The sequence below is a fragment of the Nelumbo nucifera genome, chromosome 4, assembly GCF_055504915.1.
Source record: "Nelumbo nucifera cultivar China Antique chromosome 4, China Antique-T2T, whole genome shotgun sequence".
Taxonomy (NCBI): domain Eukaryota; kingdom Viridiplantae; phylum Streptophyta; class Magnoliopsida; order Proteales; family Nelumbonaceae; genus Nelumbo; species Nelumbo nucifera.
This window is the reverse complement of record NC_142652.1, coordinates 92,481,852-92,503,897: the sequence shown is the minus strand read 5'-3', so window position 1 is coordinate 92,503,897 and position 22,046 is coordinate 92,481,852. Positions and strand designations below refer to the sequence as shown.

The 22,046-nt window shown below is 36.9% G+C and overlaps 1 protein-coding gene across 3 annotated transcripts; it reads right to left on the bottom strand.

Moving 5' to 3' along the window:
- Positions 1–2,780: 2,780 nt before the first annotated feature.
- On the bottom strand, positions 2,781–21,216 carry LOC104611076 (Protein prenylyltransferase superfamily protein). Of its 3 annotated transcripts, none has more exons than XM_010277999.3 (11): positions 21,004–21,216; positions 20,546–20,648; positions 18,058–18,459; positions 16,938–17,045; positions 15,300–15,390; positions 10,339–10,407; positions 9,938–10,015; positions 8,560–8,652; positions 3,902–3,952; positions 3,351–3,587; positions 2,781–3,069 (listed from the first exon to the last, which is right to left on the bottom strand). In XM_010277999.3, exons 2-11 carry the CDS (start codon positions 20,629–20,631, stop codon positions 2,947–2,949), a joined length of 1,338 nt encoding a protein of 445 aa, XP_010276301.1. In that variant the 5' UTR covers positions 20,632–20,648; positions 21,004–21,216; the 3' UTR covers positions 2,781–2,946. The 3 variants fall into 3 exon arrangements, with proteins under 3 accessions (XP_010276301.1, XP_088742449.1, XP_010276308.1); XM_088886323.1 differs by having other exon boundaries at positions 20,546–20,670; positions 21,004–21,181; XM_010278006.3 differs by lacking the exon at positions 9,938–10,015 and having other exon boundaries at positions 21,004–21,182.
- Positions 21,217–22,046: the final 830 nt, after the last annotated feature.

Genomic DNA, 22,046 nt, shown 5'->3' with positions numbered 1-22,046 from the left:
GTTCAGCCAGTGCTCAAGAAATATGGCAGTTGCCGGTTGGTTAACCCGTTTCTCTGTTTCTCCCATACTTGTCATGAATAGAGATGTTTCTAATACACGGTCGGGATGTATTGCGAGGGGTTGAACTTAGTGCTGCAATTTTTATTTCTCTATAAATGTCACTCTGCTTTTCAAATTTTTACCAACATGCCATTACTTCCGAATTACAACAATGCCTCATGCGAGTTCCCTGTAACAAATAAGGGAAAAAGTTATAACCAATCAACCAATATCATAAAAGTAGTTATCAATCAGGTGGGTTTTCATCAAATTCAGAGGTTGTGATTGGTCAAGCCCTTTCTGATATTACGTCTTTCCAGCATCATATATTTTTCCATAAATAACATGAAATGAATTGGTCTGACTGGTTTAAAAAAACCAAAAACAATTATCCCAAATACGGCCCAGAACTAAGACCCAGCCCATCCATCAGCAGGGCACGGCCCACACCACTGACAAAGTCCATTTTTCTTGGATTGGCTGGATTAAAAACGACTAAACAAGAATAAAGCCTCATACGCTTGGTTGTAATAATAGCCTAAGTCTAACGAATCCTGGGTAACTCAGTTAATCTGCAACATTGCCAAGCCCAACTAGGAACTGAGTCAACTGACTCCCAATTTTGTATTGGGCCTTGGACTCTCTCAACAGAACCAAACTTGAAGATGGGCTAGCCCGATCAGGCTGCCGAAATTCTAGCCCAACAATCGGAACCAGTTCAATCAAATCATCCAAAAACAAAGTTGCCCTTTCTGAGTTGTGAAAGTGGGTGTTGGGCTTTTCAGCTTTCCCCTTTTCCTTTTTCTTTGATGAAAACGTGATGGACAAGATGATTGGGTTCACCCAATTTGGTAGATTACACGTATGTGGCTGCAGAGTTTGTATCCATCTAATAATGGGTCCTCGCCCACGATTCATGCCACACAATGAATGGGCTTCCTTCAACCTCATTATTATCAGCATTTGATGCTTTGACCTTGTTTGTCATTCCACTTCTATTTTGGCTGAAAATTCGCTGTTTGGCAATAATGCAATATTAATTTTGTTTTTTTATTCCTAAGATATTTTTTGTTTCTTAAGAAGTTTGATAAATAGTTAGAAGTTACAACTACTTATTGGGCATGGCCGTGGAGGGTCTTTTTGTCTGAACAGAACACCAATTCTGAAAAAAAGATTCTCAAGTACTGATCTTTTTGCTGAGATGGTACCTTCAACATTTGTTGGTGTATCCAAACAGGCCGCAATAAGAATCTATAAATATGGCCAACAACTACCGCATTTGGAGGGTGGGCAGTGGCCAATGGGCTACCTTTCTAAAAAGTAGGCCGCTATTTAAAAATATATTTTTTTAAGAGAAAAATGCAGTGGTTCACCAAAGTTTTATAAATTTTTAGTTCTTTACATAAAAATAGTAAAAAATAAAATTTTAGTTCAAATTATTCTTTTCTATATAGCTTATATATCATGAGAGTTGAGAAATACATAAATCAACAGCTTAGCATGAGAATCAATGGATGGTGGTTCAATTGATAGGTTCTCTGGTTAGCTGTAGCAGGGACCTAGGATTAAATCCCCACTACCACTAGGGTTGGGGGTTAAGGGTTTAGATGGGCTACGCCTGTTGTGTAACCCTGTAAAGCCAAAAAATGTGCTTAACATGAGATTCATAACCTAACTTGAAAAATAATTTAAAAAAAAAAAATCAACTGACGGAGATAACCAAAAGCTCATGTTAAGCGATTTTTACTGCATTTTATTGAACCTGATAATCCTTGAAACAAATCCACGTTAAATTAATAAAAATAAAGAAAAACCTGATAACCCATGGAAAGGATCAATGATTTCTCTAGACTTTCATGTAAGAAGATTGGTCCACCGCAGGTGGACAAATTTGAGTTTTTACATTTGTTTAGGTCCAAGCTAGGGTTCATATTTAGGTTAGCCTTTAACTCAACCCACTCCATCTAATTTACACTCCTATTTTATTAGAGAGAGTCAAAAGGAATTAAGAGAGACTTAAGAGAAAACAGGAATTTAATTGGGAGAGTAAATGTTATAAACTTTGACTATTAAGAGGGGAGGGGACACCCACCCACACGTGCGCACACACAGATTTACGAATGGTCTTATTAGAGAACAAATATTTATGAGAGAATGAAGAACCATGAGAGTTTTAAATTGTGACTTGCTATATTTTTAAATATGCACACGTGTGCGAAAGGAGAGGAGGTACATACGGGTTGGGTTCTGTGATGAGAGAACCCCTCACCTCTCCTCTTTCCTCTTTCTGTTTTATACATATAGATGACTACACCATCTATGCATTAGACTATATGGCCATATGTACAATATCCAGATCTATTTTTTCCATTTTTGGCTTCTTTTGGGGGAGGACGGAGGGGTTCTGCTCTGGCAACAACACGGACACACTAGATGAATAATTTGGACCTGAGGAACTTCATCGCCAGTGGCTGCAAGATAGCATGGGAACCAATTGATCTATAATCTTAAGTATCAACATTTTGAGAAGTTAATAAAGGGAAAACATTTTAACGTCTTATCAACCAAGAAAGGGAAAAAGACTTTCACAGAACATGTTACAAAGTTCCAATAATTTAGTCTAATATAATATAGTTCCAGGCTTCCAGCAGTTATAACTGTATCAATCAAGGCTTGATATAATACAAGTTAATACTAGAACATTTTAACGTCTTATCAACCAAGAAAGGGCAAGATTTTCAGAACATGTTCCAAAGTTCAAATAATTTAGTCTAATCTAATAAAGTCCCAACAGTAACTTATAACTGTATCAATCAAGACTTAATATAATACAGTATAATATTAGAACCCCATAGTTAAACCATGGTTACAACAAGTGATCGCACCAAAACTTGAAAATTTTCTCCATCAACTCATTAGACCATTCCAAAGCTGAGCCTTTGCTGGGTCTACCTTATTTAGCAAATCCCTGAGGTCTCCAATTCTCTTTAGTTTCTCTTCGAGCTCAGTTCTTTGAGAGTGTGGAATTTGCTGATAAATATTAATGGATGGTAAGAATCATATTTGGCAACACAATGAAGAATGCTAGCCATACAGGTTTTTTCTTTTTTTGATCAGTAACTGAATGCTAGTAGTCATACAGATTAATCAAGCCATGCTTGCATACAGTGGCCTTGAAAACCAGATGCAAATACAGTTTGACCAACCCCTATGGACAGCATGGTCCAGGATCAAAAACATATGATGTATGCTTAATTTGATAAGAAAGAAGTTAACATGCAAGAAGAAAAGAAAATCAAAGATTCTACTACCTTTGACATCCAGAAAACATAAGCAGCCACAAACGTTACTTGTGCTTGGCCATCCTCAAAATCATCATCCAGAACGGCCAAACAAGTATGAAGGAGTTCCACTTCATTATCCATAAAGATGTACATGTCACGGTTTTTGCTATGGTCATCTTCTGAGTGGCAGGGTGTGTACTGAATGTTAGAAACAAAATGCTTCACCCAATATTGAGAGAGGAACCGACGATGAACCCATAAAGCCTGAGAGTGTTAAGCCCCAAGAAAACAAAATGGATCCATAAGAAATCCAAACACAACTCAGATAAGGTGGTGGTTTGCAGTATGTTAGCCCTTAAAAGGTAATTAAATTTGACTAGGAAACATGAAAAATTTTATGACAGTAAATAAGACTAATTTAAACTAAAAAAGAACAGTTTTTAAATCCTCTTTTCAAGTTTAGGGGCCTATGTCACTCAGGTGATCGTGAAGAATCACTTTATTTTAACAGCTTTACTAAAAACTTGAGCTGATACTGAAAATGCAATAGGAGTTTTATCAACATTGTAGCCATATACCTCTCTCCCTATGTAGCGCTTGATCAACATTTCATCCCAGTCAAGCTCCTCCTGCCAAAACACAATAGAGTGAAGCTCCTTTATTTATTTATTTAAAAAAGGGCCAGCCAAGACCTGTTACCCAGCAAAAAATTCAACATGTTAACAAACAAACATAAGAAATACATAATCATAAAAAATAGGATTCCTAAGAATGGTTAACAAGCAATTCCAATTCACAAAAACCCCCGACAAAAAGTAAGCCGGGTTAGGCAAGCTCTGACATTATAAATTAATATGGAACCTCTTGCATTGTAAAACAAATGATATATGGTTAACCGGAAATTTAGTGTTGACACAACAATCTCCTTGAGGAGATTCAAAGTTAGAAATCCATCATATATAAATAAACAAGAGAAATGAGTTGGGGAGACCACCTGCAAGCTTGCAAGAATGGTATGGACGAAAGCTTTGGGGCTGTTTGAAGTTAGTTTCTGTTTCCCATAAGATTTGATATCTCTCCTGTGGTGCTGGCAGCTGAATGGTTTGTCCAATAAAGGGAAAGTCTTGTGGGAAGTAATTCCGGAAGCAAGATTTGGTCTTTATGGACAGAGAGAAATAGGAGAATTTTTTAGAATAAACACGATACAGTAGATACAATATTAAAAGGCTTATGGGGCAGAATTTACTAATGTGCAGCAGTTCACAGACAGCTAAAGGATATATACCTTTCAACTCTTTTTTCGATAATAGGAATCTTTTTGTATCTAGATCTGCAGTGTAATCAACTTCTCAGTGGTTTCCCTGTACAATTCTTTTTTGAACAGGGCCTTGTATATTTTGTTCAGTTTCCTATAACACATTAACTTTTCTCAAAAAGAGTTGGGAAGACCACCTGCATGGTAAAAGTCAGCATAGATGCCCCCACGAACTTGGGAATTTCTGACCAGAGAAAGAGTACATCACTTCACTATGGGAGTCGATAAAACTTGTACAAGTGTGCAAATGTGATATATGATTCTGGATATGATCAAGGGCTCACTGGTAGGAGATTGTAACCTAAGTGGGAGCATTAAGATGGTTAGATAGTCTGACTTGTGGCTCTGGTCCCTAATTCCCTAATGCCCAGTACAAAGGCTTGCTAAATCATCTAAGCCCTGACCCAACTATATGGGGTTGGCTACATAGATCCCATTTTGCCATTCTGTTTGGTTTAGTGCCATATCTGTTGTTAAAAATAGACAAATCAGGATCATGACCTAAAAATTTGGCAAAAGTTTTAATACCAGCTGCCAACCTGAGACAACCCTCCTCCTTTATCCAGGCTTGGGACCACCAGTGTAAGACAAGCTCACACAATTGGATTTTTTTTAAGATAAAAAAAAGAAATTTCATTAAAAAAAAGAAAAAAAGATACATCCTAAAAACTATCCAAATTACAAATTTGATGTTCCAAAATTTCCCCTAATCTGTCACTCACATCTTCCTTAGAAACTTGACTAAAAGCTGGAGAGACCAGAACCCAATCTGCGACAGAGTTATTGATAGCTGCCACAATCTTTTCCATGTTCCAGTGTTTGTCTTCAAAGACTCTTCTGTTTCTCTCTTTCCAAGTGTTCCAGCAAATAGCGAAAGGTAAGCAGCTCCAAAGAATCCTTGCTTTTTTACTTCCTCTTAACTTGGTCACGTAGAAAAAAATTCTGCAGCATTTCCTGGCTGAAAATTTGGAAATCCAAACATTAATGTGAAGAAGCTCCACAAGAAGCCAGCAACCTTACAATGAAGAAAAAGATGTGTGACAGTTTCCTCCTGTTCTTGGCAGAGAAAGCACATATTGGCCATGCAAAAGCCTCTGGACTTCATGTGATCTATTGTCAAAATACTGTCCATAGCCAAAGCCATGCAAAAGCCTCAATCCTTGGAGGGATTGGATTTCCTCAAACACCATCTATCTGAGTTTGATATGAGTCATCCTTAACAATTGCCATATAAAAGGATTTGACAGAGAACTTCCCATTTGAATGCTCCTTCCACCACAGTTCATCCCTTGTTTGTGAAGATAACTTCATCTCCTCTAATTTCTCCAGCAGGTGCAAACATTCCTCCACCTCTCACACAATTGGAATTTCACACTGGCAGAGTTTCACACAAGGCTTGCCACATGCGAACATGTAACAATTGCACTGCAGGATCTCAAGCTTGGGTTAGAAATGTCCAGCCCAGGTATGATCAATTAGTAGTTCCAAAACAAAGAAAATCCCCTTGGTTGTGCTTGAGATGGATGGAATCAATAGTCAAGATACCAAAGGCCATACTTTCAATCCAGCTACAAGATTCAAATAAGCAAAACTGTGAGGAACCTAGGAAGCCCTTGATGCTCTAACTGGTTGGTTCTGGCCTGTTCACTATGGGGATGAAATCAAACACCAACCATTGAGGATGATAATGCGATATTTAGGACAAAAAGAAGCACCTAGCAGGAAATCTTCTCAAAAAAGTTCTACTGAGAACAAAGGTGTCAAATGGATCGCAGGAAGTACTTATTGATCGATCTATTGGTTATTAACAAGAAATTAAATTAACCCGTCATAGTTGTCATTGACTGGACAACAACTGAGCACCTGTGACCTAGTAGTTGTTTAGGTAATTATCTTTTATATGAAAAAATGGGTGATTTTAGTTTCTTTCTCAAGTCTCTTAGGAATTATCTTGTTCCCTGGTTGGTGTAAGCAACTAGAGAACATTAAAAGCTATCTAACACAAGAAACACTGAAAGGGGATTTTTAAAAAACATTATATGGTCTAAGCAAAACTAAGGAAAGGATCTCTGTGCTATTAATGCAAGAGGGACACATAAAGAGAATGTCTATGCTAATTAAAAGAACAGAAGAAGACAGACATATGAAGTGATGGAGCCATTATTTTGAATGAAACAAAGATATAGAGAAGAGAATATATGGGTGTGTTAATTGCAGAGAAAAGGAAAAAAAAAATGAGACTCTTCAAGTTGAAAATTATTCTTTTATAACAATATGATATGGTTTAGCACCACTACAGTTGAAATTATTACATCTTCTATAATGGAAACACCAACATGAGGTACAAGACGATTCCAAAGAAAATGTCTTATTGCCTAGGCATCAACTTGAAAACAATGAAATCTGATAATGGTTAGTCCTAGATCACAAGTCAATAAATGATCAAATCAAACAACCACCATTAAGGGTGACAAAATGTGTCAAATAGATTAGAGATGTGCAAAGCACCACTAATATTTTACTGATCAATTTTGGGTTGAACTATGAATACCATAATATTATTTATAGCATTTCATGTTTTACTATGTTTTATTTTCTAGAGTTAAGACTGCAACTCCACTTTGATTGGATGGTTGAAAGGTAGAAAAAGGTGAAAACTTTCACCATTAGAAAAAAAAAGGATAATAGTAAGTGGAAGCAATCCTCACCATTAGCTTTGCAGAAAAAAAGGCCATTTTTGGGTTTGTCTTCTAACTGGTGTATTCTTTGCAAAACTAATTGTGAGGATTGTTTACACTTACTATTATCCTGTTCTTTTGCTGCAGCTAATTGGAATTGGGTTTCTGCTTTATTTGGGTGCAGGTGGAACTTACCTACAAATGTAAGTCTGCTGTTCGATCCGTCTTTCTTTGTAAAGAGGGAGAAATATGTGGAAATGTATTAGAGCACCTGCCCCCTGGACAATTTGGGAAGGAAGGAATGCAAGAATATTTCAAGAAAAAGAAAGAATCCATAAATGTCAAGGATTGCATCTTAACAAGGACAATACATTGGTTGAGAACTACGGGTTCCTTCCAATTCTTTTCCTTTGAAGATCTTTGGAGGAATTGGTCAACAGTGGTAGTTAGCTCTTCTAGGAAGGATAGGGTCACTATAGAGTGGGTTCCTCTTCTTGAAGGAAGTGTAAGTTGAATTTTGATGGAAGTAGTTAGGGTAGCCCAGATCCTTCTGGAATAGGAAGGGTACTGAGAGATAAGGACTGCAATATTTTAGCCTTATTCTCTGGTCCAGTGGGTTTAGGAGGCTCTAGTGGGGCTCAACTATTAGCAGCTTTACAAGGTATTCAAATTGCGAATCAATTTGGTGTGGAGAATTTAATAATTGAAAGAGACACTACAATTGTTGTGGGGTGGCTGGCAGACTCGGATTCAGTGGTTTGATGGTACAAGGATCTCTTAAAGAAAGCTAATGGTTAACAAGAAACATGAATATTAGCTTACATTGGGTGGGCAGGTCGGTGAGTGCCTTGGCTGATTGTCTTGCCAAACAAGGGGCTAACAGGGAAAATCTGTACTGGACTGCTTTGTAAGGTGTTTTTTCTAGTGTCTTAATGTAATCATTACTTAGTAAGGAGAGGTCGCACTTCGTGCCTCTCCTTGGGATGCTTGTAACAGTTTTCATCCTTCGGTAATAAAATCATACTTCAATTATAATAAAAAAAGGTGAAAACTAAGGGTTTCAGATAGCAAGAAAAAGTTACCCAAGGTCTTTGTCGCATAGTGAAACCATGGGAAAAAGAGATATATAATGAACAGGATCACCCATTTCATTTAAAAAGTTAACTCAAGAGAACAGTCATGAATTAGAGAGAGAGAGAGATTTGCTACCGGTCATGATCTTTGTAATACACTAATAACAGACCTTCCAAATTTTATAGAGGCCCATCATGTTACTGGAGCACAAGTCATTCTCCTGATTCAAGCAGATGTCCTCCAGCATCCTAAGCATTAACCGCTGTCAATAACACAAAACAGTAAGATGCATGAAGGCTTCAAAATAGATCACAAAGGGAGCATCTGTTGGGGTGGGGGGAAGAAATCCAATTTCAAATTGTCCTTGTTGATGTTTGATATTTGATCACTGCCAGTACCTTGGTGTAGGTACAGGATCATGCTTTATTCTATCAATTTTTGCATAAAGCAAATAGCCCCCATTCCCAGTTACCATATACCTGGCAACATACTGACCAATTCTTTAAAAAGATATAGGTGCAAGGCAAGTCACAAGGATCTTCTAATGCATGCAGCATAAGCCGCATCAGATCTCATTCTCTCAAGAAAAAAGATGAACAAAATTGAGAAAAAATAAGTATAAGAACTACGAATAAATGTACTATATTTTTTTTAAAGAGTGTTTTGGGTAGGCTTGGGGCCGTGATAACTTGCCACCTGCCCCCTGTTTCAAGAATGAGGACTTACCAATGAATGGGTTCCAACTTCCAACTAAAACTATGGTTATACCATAAATCAATTTAATCAAATGACTTTTAATCATCTGATTTAGGCATTATCATTAGTACTTATGAAATTTAAGAATAACCGCTCACCATGTATTTAAATGCAGTAGTATCAGAGCACTATGACCTTCTGTACAGGATAGATTTTGACCAAGCTTTCTAATTAGGACCAATCTGACAATGGGTTCCAATGCTCCGGACATGGGATAAGTGGCAAGTTATAGGAGTCCTAGACCCATATACTGGTAATGTGTCCCAATACCCAGCTTTAGCCATATGTTCATATAAAAAGAGTGCATAGATGAATTAATCATCATATAAACAAGGATCATAAAGTACTAAAGAGCTTTTAATGGAAAAAAGCAAATGCATTCTTATCATAAAACAGAACCTCAAATAGTGTTAAACAAACTAAATATTTAGACAAATTACAAATAGACAGACAGAAAACTTTGAATTCGTCTTCAAATCCATCATGTGATGAGAATCCCATTATAAAACACATTCTCTTGACAGAGGGTTTTCCTTAAGCCTCACCATGAGGTAAGCCCGATTAGACTGTTCATGGGCCAGGCCTGGGTTCAGGTTTTGCCAAAATTTGATTGGGCCCAACCTGAACCTCAAGCTGAAGCAACGTAAAGCTGAGAACGATGGGCTGCCCCTGCCCATGAACGATGGACTTTAAAAAACTGGTTTAACTTGCCAAGGGTTCTTTGCCAAGTTATGATGCTTTTACAGTAATCCTAATATGTGATGTAATCATGTAAACAACATTAGACTCACTTTGCGATATTGAAAGCAGCAATTATCTGCGATATGTAACTCCGCCCATTTTCTTGATTTGTTGAACTCATCTAGAACCTGAATAAATGCACCCAGGTCTATTTATCATATACAACCCAATAACACTGTCCTAGTTATAATTTCCAAAGATACTTTATCAATGCATCAGGAGAATTGATACATGAGGTCAAAAGAATTGAACAAAAAAGTTAAGGTAAAAAGAGAGATACAGAAGGTCAAAAAAGGAAAAATAATGACTTGCAATTGTTGACTACAATTGCAAGGCTTAGTTGCATAGAGTAGTAGAGTTGTTAGCTACAACTTGGCTGTTTAATATCACACTTTCCATTTTATCTTTTCAATCATCCAAAATAGCAATTTCAATATTTATAGAATCAAACCTGGTCTTTTGTCATGTAGGAAACAAGCCAACAACGATGATGCCATGCACGATAGTTCATTTTTGATCTCTGAGCAACAGAAAGACCATTAATTAGTATAAAAGTTTTGTTCCTTTTGCAGCTGCAACCAGAGAGAGATAGAGAGAGAGAGAGATTATGGTGTAATTCCAGACTGCACATTACATGACATAGTAAATAAGGGCTTGAAAACATAATAAAGTCCTGAAATAGCATTATAATGTCATAGAACTCCTAGTATGCAACAGATTCTTTGCATCCTACTTTTAACCAGGCTATCCACTAGTTTGTTATGCTTGCTCCAAACCCCCTAAATGGTAGTTCTGACTTCCCTTTGATTTCATAATTCATATCTACCAAGTTTTGTATGATGACAAGGATATTTATCTAGAGATAGTATTATAACATGGTATTTTAAACTGTTGATCACTGGAGAGGTGAGAAACTTCAGGCCGGCAGGGAGGTGGCGTGTGGAGACGACCAGTGAAGCAAAAAACTTCCTATTCGAGCAGGGAAGGACAAAGGGGGAGGCTCATCTGAAAATCAGAGAAGGCAGCAGGGCGACAGTCTTCCTACCAGGTGAAGCTAAGAGTAGGATGATAAAACAAGGAATTTCGATGATAAAGCAAGAGTGGCTAGAAATCCATCACTGCATTGGAGCTAATTGATTTGTGCAGATCCCAGATCAGTGACTAGTCTTTAGTCGCCATTTCAAAATATTAGGGGTGTTGCAGTAGGGACAATTGATGGAAGTTCAAGTGAGGCAAAGGTGAGGAAAGATATTGAGCTGAGAAACAGTGTGGCGACTAATATAGAAGCAAAGGTGAGGGACACCACAAGCTGCATTGAAGCAGAAGTTACTACAATTGAGGTTTGTCATGTTGTTGGGATTTGCAAAAGCAGTATAAGTGGGGAGAGCGCAAAGGAAGTAGTAGAGCCAAGAACAGTAGCAGAGTTTGATACTGAAGCAGTGAGGAGCATCTTTATTGGTAGTGGTGACTTTAGGGAACAAAGGAACGAGGTAGTCTCTGTCCCTGAATTTTCAGACATCGGACCTTGGTTTGGGAGGATCCACCATTGAGAAGTCTGTAGGTGATGACTAAGGTGCCGTTTGGAAAGTCTTTCTAGAAAGATCTTCCAGCAGCCTAGATGGCTAAAAGACATATTGAGCTTTTGGGGTCTTGTCTTTAAAGACAAAGACCATTTGGTAAGCAGTTCGGTCTACCAAACTTTTAAAAACGTGTTTAGAGGCTATCTATCACACAGAAAGACCAGAAAGCTTCATTTGAAGTTTCTCGAAATTCGGCATTTTTGATCTTGTTGGGTCTTTCCACACACACGTCTTCTCATCTTTCCAGCTTCTGGTTACCAAACGGAAAAAGACCGATTTTTTGTCTTTTGAGCTTGCCAAAGCCCAAAAGACCGCACAGAAAGACTTGCCAAATGCCGCTTAAGTTACAGAAGTGTGTTGGAAAGTTAGGCAAGGTTTTGGATAGGAAGAGGGATCCAATGAACGTGGTCGCAGAGAGCTTTGCAACAGTCCTAAGAAATCTAGAGGAATTAGCAATGGTCATCTCATTCATGTAACAAAGGTGTTTTCACACTTAAGGGAGGGTATTATAGGAAATGAACCTTGTAATGGATTCAAAAGAATTTATAAGAAGAAAGGTTTGAGATATAAAGAATGTTTTCAAAAAGAGCTTGGTAAAAAAGTTTCACTAGCCTTGAAAAATAAGCTAATGGAAAAAGGAAGGTTGGGGTATGATCATGTCCCTCAGGATGAGGACGTGGAAGTTCCTGTTCGAGGAAGGAAATCAGCAGGAAGATTTATGTGATTTGGGTGACATTTGAGGGTGGTTTGCAGCACTCTGATAATAAGGTTGGTAATGATGGGGTGACGAAGAAGATTCAGGCAAGCGTGGATTTGATTTAAATAAGATTGTTGATAGGGAGATGGAGGTAGCTAGATCTTTGGGCTTGTTCTTTTAGGGCGGAGAGGGTTTTGTAAGAAGAGCTTTTGAAGAGTATGAGAAGAGTATCATATGAAAATTCCATCAGGGAAGGGGGTGAAACATGGAATGAGGACCATGAGCAGAAAGCTGACTTCAATGGAGAGATTGGGGTAGTTGGAGGGAGGATGGTGTTGTGTTGGTAGGCAAAGAAGGTTTTCCGTTTTTCTCTTAAGTTTTGATTGTGAGGGTGTGAAGGAGGGCAGCAAATGTTTTCATTTGGAAATCTTTTTTGCTTGTACTCATTGGATTGATGGCAGGTTGTGTCGTTGTCTGGGCATTGGCCACTTCAAGTGTTGGGAGGTGTTAGAGCTGTGAAGTTGTATTGTTGTCTGTTTCTTCTTGGGTATTTAGGTTGCCTCACCACATGCTTTCTTTTTTGTTTTTTCAATAAAAAATTTCTTCTTACTATCAAAAATAATAGAGCTAAAATGGAGGTATAGGTGGAGATCATGGTGGACATGGTGGGGTATGGTGATATATTCAGAGGACATGGACCAGGAAGAATGTAGGTATTGCATATATTGTGGCAGAGAGAGAGGATCCTACTTAACTATTGCCATGATCTACATGTTTTTTGGGTTTGTTCTCATTGTGGGAATGAAGGTCATACAATTGGTCTTTTTTAATTAGAAACAGATATTTACATTAAGAAAATAAAGGTGATTACAAAATGCCAAGCATCCCAAGCTGTGGGAATAGGACACTTATAGATGATATTACCTTACAATGCCTCCCAAAACAAATGAATCCTGTTTTCCTGTTTACCCCTTGTTTGGCCAAGGAACCTTCCAAACAATTTGCTGATCTTCTAGTCTATAAAAACCAGACCCACATATCTCTTGCTAAACTTCTCACGTCCTTCAAAGTTTGTCTATGGGCCCAAACTCCTAAGTTGTTCGATTGCATCCAACTTACTAGCACTTTGGAATCACTTTCTATTTCAAATTGCTTGAGCCCCAATTGCTTTGCTTCAACCCTTACAAGAGACCCAATAATTCTGCCCTCAATGCATCCCCATACCTATTGGCCCCGAGTGTAAAGCTACATTTCTCCCCTCACAATCCCTAAATGCTCCCCCCCCCCCTAAAACCAAATGCCAGATGACCATTGATTGCCATTTGATCTTCCATTGAAGCTTAATTTAATCATTTAAAGATCTGGAGGAATACATAGTAGATATATGTGTCGAAGATGCTGCAACAATACCCTATCCACTAATGATGTCAGCTGTTGAGAATTCTTTAAAAGCTTCATCTGTTCTAACCCAATGAGCTTCCTTTATAGTGATACTATCAATGATTGCCTTCTTTTTTTTGCTTGCTGCTTCAAAGAGCCTTTTATTCCTTTCTTCCCATATGGACCAGACAATAATAGCTCTTGTGGCTCTCCACATAATTCTATGTGGTCTCTGTGCTCATACCTATAAGTGCTTCTTTTGGAGTATAACCAGAAACCATATCTAGTGCATGCTTTTATTGTGGCCACTGCCACCAGACATGCACCATGCATTCATTATTGATTTATTGGAGATTCTTCTCCTTTAGTGATAATGGCCACCCCTCTAATATTTTGCTGGTTTGATGGTGAATCCCATTCAACGAAGTTGTTTTTACTCAGGCCTTTCCACTCTCCTTTGAGTCCCCACTTCCCCAGTAAGTTGAGCCTCTGCAGCAAATATCAACTCAACTCCTAATATTTCTTCGCCTCCTGCCCCTTACCACGGTAATCCATGCTACCAATACAGGATGTTTCCACTAGGTTGCCTTCCTCATCTTTGTCGTGTAACATCAAGCATATCTAGGATTTGAATGCAAAGAAAATTGTTTCTTCCCCTCCAAGCTTAGAAATTTGTGGACCGGGCAGGCCGAGCTAGAAATGATCACACCCTATTTGGCATTCACCATGCCAAATCTTCTAAGAGAAGTCTAGCATACAACTTTTTTGACTAGGAACAAGGAACATCCTATGCCATAAGCCATGCAGAAGATCTTCCATGAATACATAAAGTGGCGCTACTTAACAAAAAGAAACAAATATTGTAAGTTGAATGCCATTAGAATAAATTCTATTGGAATAAATTCTATTGTTTGGTATTCTGAGTGCATATACATATCATTGTTCCAGACCTTTTTTTGGAAAGATGCAAGTAAATATTTATATTAAGAAGAAGAAGATCCCTCAAAAAAGGCTATACAAAAAGGAGTCCTGGTTAGGGGTGAGCACTATTCCGTTAAAACCAAAAATTTCAGTTTTTGGTTAAATTGGTTCGGTTAATTCGATTTTCGGTTTTGATTTTAAGAATTAGAAATTCAGTTAACCAAACTTTCTATTATTATATATAATATGTATTATGTAATATATTATATATTATATATTTATATATTAATATATAATAAAATGAAATTTGATTTCATAATATATATTTTATAATATATAATATAAAATAAAGTATATATTATTAAAATTCGATTTTAACCGAAATAACTGAAAACAAAACCGAAAATTTTGGTTTCGGTTATTTCGGCTTTTCTATAATTCGATTTAGGTTCGGTTTTTATTTTTTAGTTCGGTTTTTAAAATTCCAGTTTATTCAGTTCAGTTCTTAACCGAAAAAACCAAATGCTCACCCCTAGTCCTAGTCATTGCTAGTTGGCAATTCAACTCTATACATCATGAACTTGCCGGATATCCCTATCCAAGTTTAACATTTCATTTTTCTTATTAGAAATGAGACAGATAAAGAAGCATAGGAATAAGATTTGAAGTAAAGGAGAAATTGGCCCATTGTAGCAAAAGAAATTAGGCATCAATTGTAAAAAAGCTACGAGTCCTAATTCCTAAAACCACAAATCCAACTTAGCAATATCAAAATGATGAGTTAATAAACCTTCAGTAATTAATGTTATCCATTTCTGGAACTGAAAAATAAACCTCAGCTATTTTCTCCACCAACTCAGATTCTTTCACCACGATCTCTTGCAGGTTTGGACACTTGCCAGCGATTGATTTGATCACCCAACGTCTGCCAATAACTGATATATAGTATAAAGAGAACAAACAAGACTTGAAAAGATACTTATGGAATAAAGAAAAATATTATAGAATTGTCTTAAAAGATTTTTAAAATTCTTGAGATAAGGAATTCCATAATATAAGTGGAATTGTGGAAGGTAAAATGTAACTAAAAAAATTATTGTATTGTCCTTGAATATTAAAATGATGATATAAAAGAAATGTCCACAAATGAAGCAAATGATATGACAAGAAACCCTGGGATTTGGATCTCACTTGTGATCTTAGATTAGAGGTGCTCAAGGCCAATATCAACTCTAGACCTTCTAAAAGAGGTTTTTTTTGTCTCGTATAAAGCTTGCTAAATTTGGAGCTTGAACTCCAATGCTCAGTTTTCTTGTACCTCCCTTTTTAAGGCTTTTTGCTCCACACTTGCATCTATTACAGGCATTCCTATGAAAGCTTTATGGTGAGAAGATACCACTCAAAATTAGGCTTTCAGCTAGTATGCATTTCATGAAAAAATCAATACCCTTGACAAGCTTCAAAGAAGGACTTATTTGTGCCCATCACCCCATGTGTTCCTTCCTTGTAGTGTAAATGCTGAAAGTGCTATCCACCTGCTAATCTCCAATCAATTTGCATCTTGTATTTGGAAGCTCCCCCCCCCCATACAACATGGAATTGTTTGGACCCTCCTTTTTGTCACCAACAAAGAAGAGAGGTAAAATTATATGATTATGGGAGGTTATCTTATGTTGTTAATGGGAGGAAAGGAATGTAAGATTGTTTAGAGACAAAGGCTTGAAGCCATCATTGAGAAAGTAAAGATCAACATGGAAATTAGGTTAAGATTTTAAATGCCTTCATGCTTATACAACTGATAAAGTGATAATATCTTAAGAAATTGGCAACAGGTGGCATCTACATCTATGGATAGAACAATGGAATCACCATAATGGTCTCCTCCAAGCCCAAACATGATCAAGCTAAATTTTGATGGCTGCACCATGGAGAATCCAAGTCCATCTGGAATAGGGGGACTATTTAGGAGAGATTAATCCATCCAGGCTGAAATATTGGCTGTTCTACATGGATTACATCTGGCTAGGTCTATGAATCTCAAGGGCATTCTGATAGAAAGGAACTGTCATATAATCATAGTCATAGGATGGCTATGAAATTATGAAGCAGGACCATGGAAATATAGGCGTATAATGAAGGAAACCATGAAGCTAGCGGTAGAGGTACGGACAGTATACAGGTAGACTCTTAGATTGACCAATACTGTTACTGATGGGTTTGCAAAACATGGAGCAAAATGAAGAGAAATTTATTGGGGTTTAGTACCCCAATGGTAAAAGGATAATTATGTGTGTAGCTGAGCTTAGCTACTTTATTGGGGTCCTCTGTTTAGCACATGCATGTATATATATACATTTTTTTATTAATAACGATTTTAACAATTACTGATACAAAAAGCAAATGAGAAAGAACGCATTGACATTATCTTGCACTTTGCAAGCCATGAAACAAGATATGTTTACCCAGTCGTACCTATGGCTCCAAGCATGATCACTTTTCGGTGAATATGAAAGAATCAATGCTGATAATTTGAGTTCATCCATAAATAATGACAAAATCTCCTGCAAAACAACTAATTTCCTGCACAACAAAGAGAAGATACCGTTAGATAACAACAAAGGAAAAAATAGATGATATAATACACATAACAGCAGAGGCTGCTACTAAAATATATCATTATCCCAAACTTGTTACTTGATGAGAAGAAGTCTTTAGAAAAACTACTTGAGCTACACAGAACTATTCCACAATCTTTTCAACATTACCAATAAAAAAACAGAATAAAAAATTCTCACTTTTTAGTTTATATGATAATGCATAGTCAGTAGTTTCCTTACCTATAACCTATAAGTAAGTACAACTTAGGAAGAAATTATAAATTATGGATTTGATAAACTCTGGAACCAATCAAAATTAACCAAGAAATAGAGAATTTCAAATGCAACCGGAAGAAGTTTTTTTCTCCTTTGAATGAATTGTCATGGACTGGAGTAATGGTTTACAAGTTGAAGGGTCTAGAAGAGCAACAAGCCAACCAAAAAGGCTATGGGTTGAAGTAGTAATAAATGAATAGGAGCCCATAATTTAAAAATGGATATGACACTGAACTGAGCTGAATGACAGAACAAGATTCATGTAACTGACCCCACAAAGTAAGGGCAAGGCTTTAGTTGAGTTGAGTTGAATCAAGAATGAATTATCATGGTCAGTCAACAAACAAGCCCAGAATTCTAATTGGCACTACATTCTTGAAAATAATGCACTACTTTTTACTGGCCTTAAAGGAATCCCTGAAACATATTGCATCAGGAACCGCATTTCCCCTCTATACCAAATTTTGCAGGCTCTACATTTCTGCATCATAGAGATGATGATATTAACTTGAACTCCAATGACATAAAAACTACAACTCTTTGTACAAAGATCATATCATGACCCTTGGTGAAAATGTCATACACTAAGCATCTAAGGTCCATTTCAACCATTTTGCCAAGAGAGGACAAAAGTAATTATTCAAAGTTCAAACACACAACTGAATGACTGAAACAAGAAAGAGAAGCTACATGCACCAAGTGTAGGAAAAAGGGAAAACCTGGAATTCCATGCAGTGCCAAAGTCGCAACTTAATAACAAAAGAGCCTTGCTGTGTTTCATCACTTCACTTTCAAGAAAGTGTTTAGAAGCTAAATGTTGATCTTGTACGGTTTCAGCCACCGAGTTATCTGTCTTGGCAGGTAAGTTGATAAGCATCTTATACTGTTCAACAGAAGCCAAAAAGGCATTTTTAGCAGCATTGTACAGGGGAAAAATAACTTCTGTTGAGATGGCCAACTTATGCTCTTGATTCCAAAAAATAGTCCCATCATGTGAGAAGGGATCAGTCATAAACATATTATGTTCCGATTGCTGTGAACTACTGACATGATTAATTGAGCTGCCTGCTTCTTCCTTTAGCGCCACTAACTGGGTTGGGTGAACAAAGCCTACTTCATCACTAGATACAAGCATCATCAAAATAAATAAATAAATGACTTAGAACAAATATAGGATGACCGGAAAATATTCTCTAAACAAGTGACCCAATGCATACTTCCTTTACCTCAGTAGAATGAAAAAATAATGGAGATGTAAGGTAGTCTATCAAGACAACATGGTTCTTGATCACTCGCAAAATATAGCTTCTTCTTTCATAAATTTGGAATTGCTTAAGTATCTCCATTAAAAACAAAAAAGTAACCATGGGACATTACTTGAGAGAGACATTTAGCATAAAAATTCAGTAACAATGAAATTACGGGATTCAGTAGAAGAACAAAGTGCAGTATCTTTGAAACATCAGAATATAGAAATTAGTCTAATATGGTCAATGAGGACACAAGAAAACTGTCTAATGCAAAAAATAGAATAGCACTTTCAGTAGGATACATCAACATTCTGGCACTAATCATAAGGAACCTATTAACCTAAGTTACTAGTGACTACAAATCACACAAGAAGGTCAAAGAAGAAGGGGAGAGATGAGGATATGAAACCCACTGCAAGTGTGGGGCACCATTATGCCCCTGGGTTGGTGTAACAGAGTCTTGGTTTACTTACCGTCAGAAGAACAGAGGGAGAAAAAGAGAGTAAGGGAGGAAGAGAGAGAGAATAGGGTTGGCAAAATAATTGAGTTAACCATTTCATGGTTTACCAATAGCTTTATACAATCAGTTTAACAGCTTTTCCCACCAATACAAGAATATGAATTGTAATAACTAACTGACTCAACCACCCGGCTAACAAACTCATACAAGGTGCTGACATTTTGGCCTAGGGTCATTACAGGCACCTCCTATTCATCCCCATTTAAGAGTAATTCAGTCCTATGCATTTCCATGCAGAAAATATCAATCTCTTTCCTTCCTCAAAACCATGTAAATAGAGTCTTAAAAGCATACTTGATCAAACAAGAATGCCAACATATCAAGCAATATGTTTATATATTATATGTTCACAAAATTCTAAAAGTATATTGATATGGCACTGAACAAAACAAAATAGAAAAGGATTCATGTAATTGACCCCATATAGTTGGGACAAGGTTTAGATGATGATGATGATGATGATGATGATGCTTATATGATATGTATTCTTTATAAAGTACCATGCAACTCAGACCTTCGCATACTTGCAAACATATCTAACCATGCTACACATAACATTACAATGCATCTCAAACTCAGCAATGCATCTCTAGATCTCATGGTATTGTACTATTGTTGACAAAACCCAGAGACACAAATATCAACTTTAATCTGGGTATAAGAACAAGTACTACCAAATCAAAAGACTTTCATGTATGACTATAACCATTTAGTACCTGGGGATTACTATTAGTAGTTCAAACTTCATACCAATTAAAGCAAAGCCCTCCTATCAAAGGGCTTCTTCATAAGACACGTTGTCACCTTCCTTTTAGGAAAACAACAAAAAAAAGGATCAACTTCAAGAGGAATTTTATTGGACACATGGTTAACTCCACTCTCACAGAAAAAAAAAAAAAAAACAAGGGAAAAAAAAGGTGCCCACTTCAAATGGGTGTGGGGCAATAACAAACAACCTTTCTAGTTTAATTTCCTAACTCAAATAAAAGATTAAAGATTCACCATAAAGACTTTCAATTTTTTAATTGAGGTGGGCGGTTAATTAGGAATTAAAGTTGATTTAATTTCATAAACTAAATAAGAGACCCAACACAAGTCTACCACATGAGTAGTGAATCCCAAACAACATAATAGATGTAGTTGCCCCATACTTAGTACAGGGTGACCACCTAGTTATAGATGAAATTAACGTCCCATTAGTTAGTACCACTCAGTATGCCCGACATGAGATAAACGTGCTTAAATTGAGTATATAACTTCCATTTCAATGTTCGTAATGCTAGTTTTTATGCCACATTCATCAATCACAGTAGAAAACTCACTTAAAATAGCTATTGGCTGCTTATAACTGTAATTTGAGCATAATTTATACAAAATTACTTATTCGAGTGCATTGAACTCAGCAAGATGGAGAGAAAGAGAGGAAGAAGAATTTACATGAGAGTATCAGATTCCAGTATATGTTCCAATTGCCCCAACAGACGAAATTCGTAATCTTGAGAACTCGAGGAGTGCGTCATCATCTATGCTTTCTTCTTCTCTGCATTGGAAAAAAATTAAAACTAACAGAATTTAGTGAGTTGAATATTCATAAGTCAAGATCCAATCGAGTTGACTCGTTGGCTCCCAGTCTCTTCCGGAGCTCTTTTCAGCTCTCTGCGTCAGTGATTCTCAGACGCATGAGCTTCTGGAAGAAATTAAAAATATGAAAAAGAAAAACATTGTTAATTTACTTGATTTAGAAAAGAATAAATAAATCCGGCAAAAATACGACAAGAAATTCGATTTATCGACACAAATGTAGAAAATATATAACTCAAATTCAATATAAACCCAAATGAATCCTCCCCGTTCCGATTAAAAAATGAATAAATCTGAAACTGAAAAGGAAATACCTTGAAAAGAGATTAAAATGCAGTAGAAGTTTCGACTTCGGGGATGAGCCCTAATAAATTGTTTTTTTTTTTTTTTGGTAGTAGAGGAAAGAAACAGGCTACGCTACACAGAACGGGGTAGTTAAAAACTGCCAGCGTAAGGAGGAACCCTCAGCCCTCAGAAGCCAGCTACCATGTTGTTATCCCAAAGGTTAAAATTGAAAACCTAGGGCTCGGATTTCATCCAACACAAGGTCCAAACCCAAGTTTATCAATCCAGACCAACTTGAACTTGATCTAATTCAATTCGCGCCGGATTCATGTTGGGCCTGGCCCAATCCAACCCAAGTTTAAATCACTGAAGTTGGGCCTGGTCAAATTACAACTCTAATATCACCTTTCCTTCCCTCCTCCAATTGAATATTGTCTAATATTGTCTTTGAATCTAAGCAGAGGAAAGATGGAATTTATTATTAAAGGTAAGGGGATATTGGCCTTAAGAAAATTTAAGGGTAGAATTCAGTTAATTCGCATGGCAAATGTCCGATAAACGAAAATGGCATGAAAGTTGAAAAAATGATAACCAAATTAAATGAGAAGTAGTAACCGATATCATATAACTAGGGTGTAAATGAACCAGGTTATAGTTGGACCAGTCCCAATTAAAATCAATTTTGTGTGGATTGGACGGACTAATAAGATATATTGAATTGGACCAAATATTCAATCAATTGACAGAAGATGTACTAGTGCCAATGGACTAGAATTGCATTGGACCCAATCTAAATTAAAACCAATTTTGGTTGAACAGAACATGATTTTTAAAACCGGACCGGACTGGACAGTCAAATCAGAAAAATTGGGAATCGATCACCTGACCGGTTTATTTTTCTCCAAAATTGCTTTTTTCCCCCAAAACCGTTGATTTTGGTCAGCAAACCACACGGTTAACCATTTCAACGGTTTTAACCGTTTTTCAATTTTTTTAATTTTTTTATTTTTTTGTCAAAACGGGCTGATCGTTTAACCCGATAACCAGACCCCTAACCGGTTCTGTCATCGGG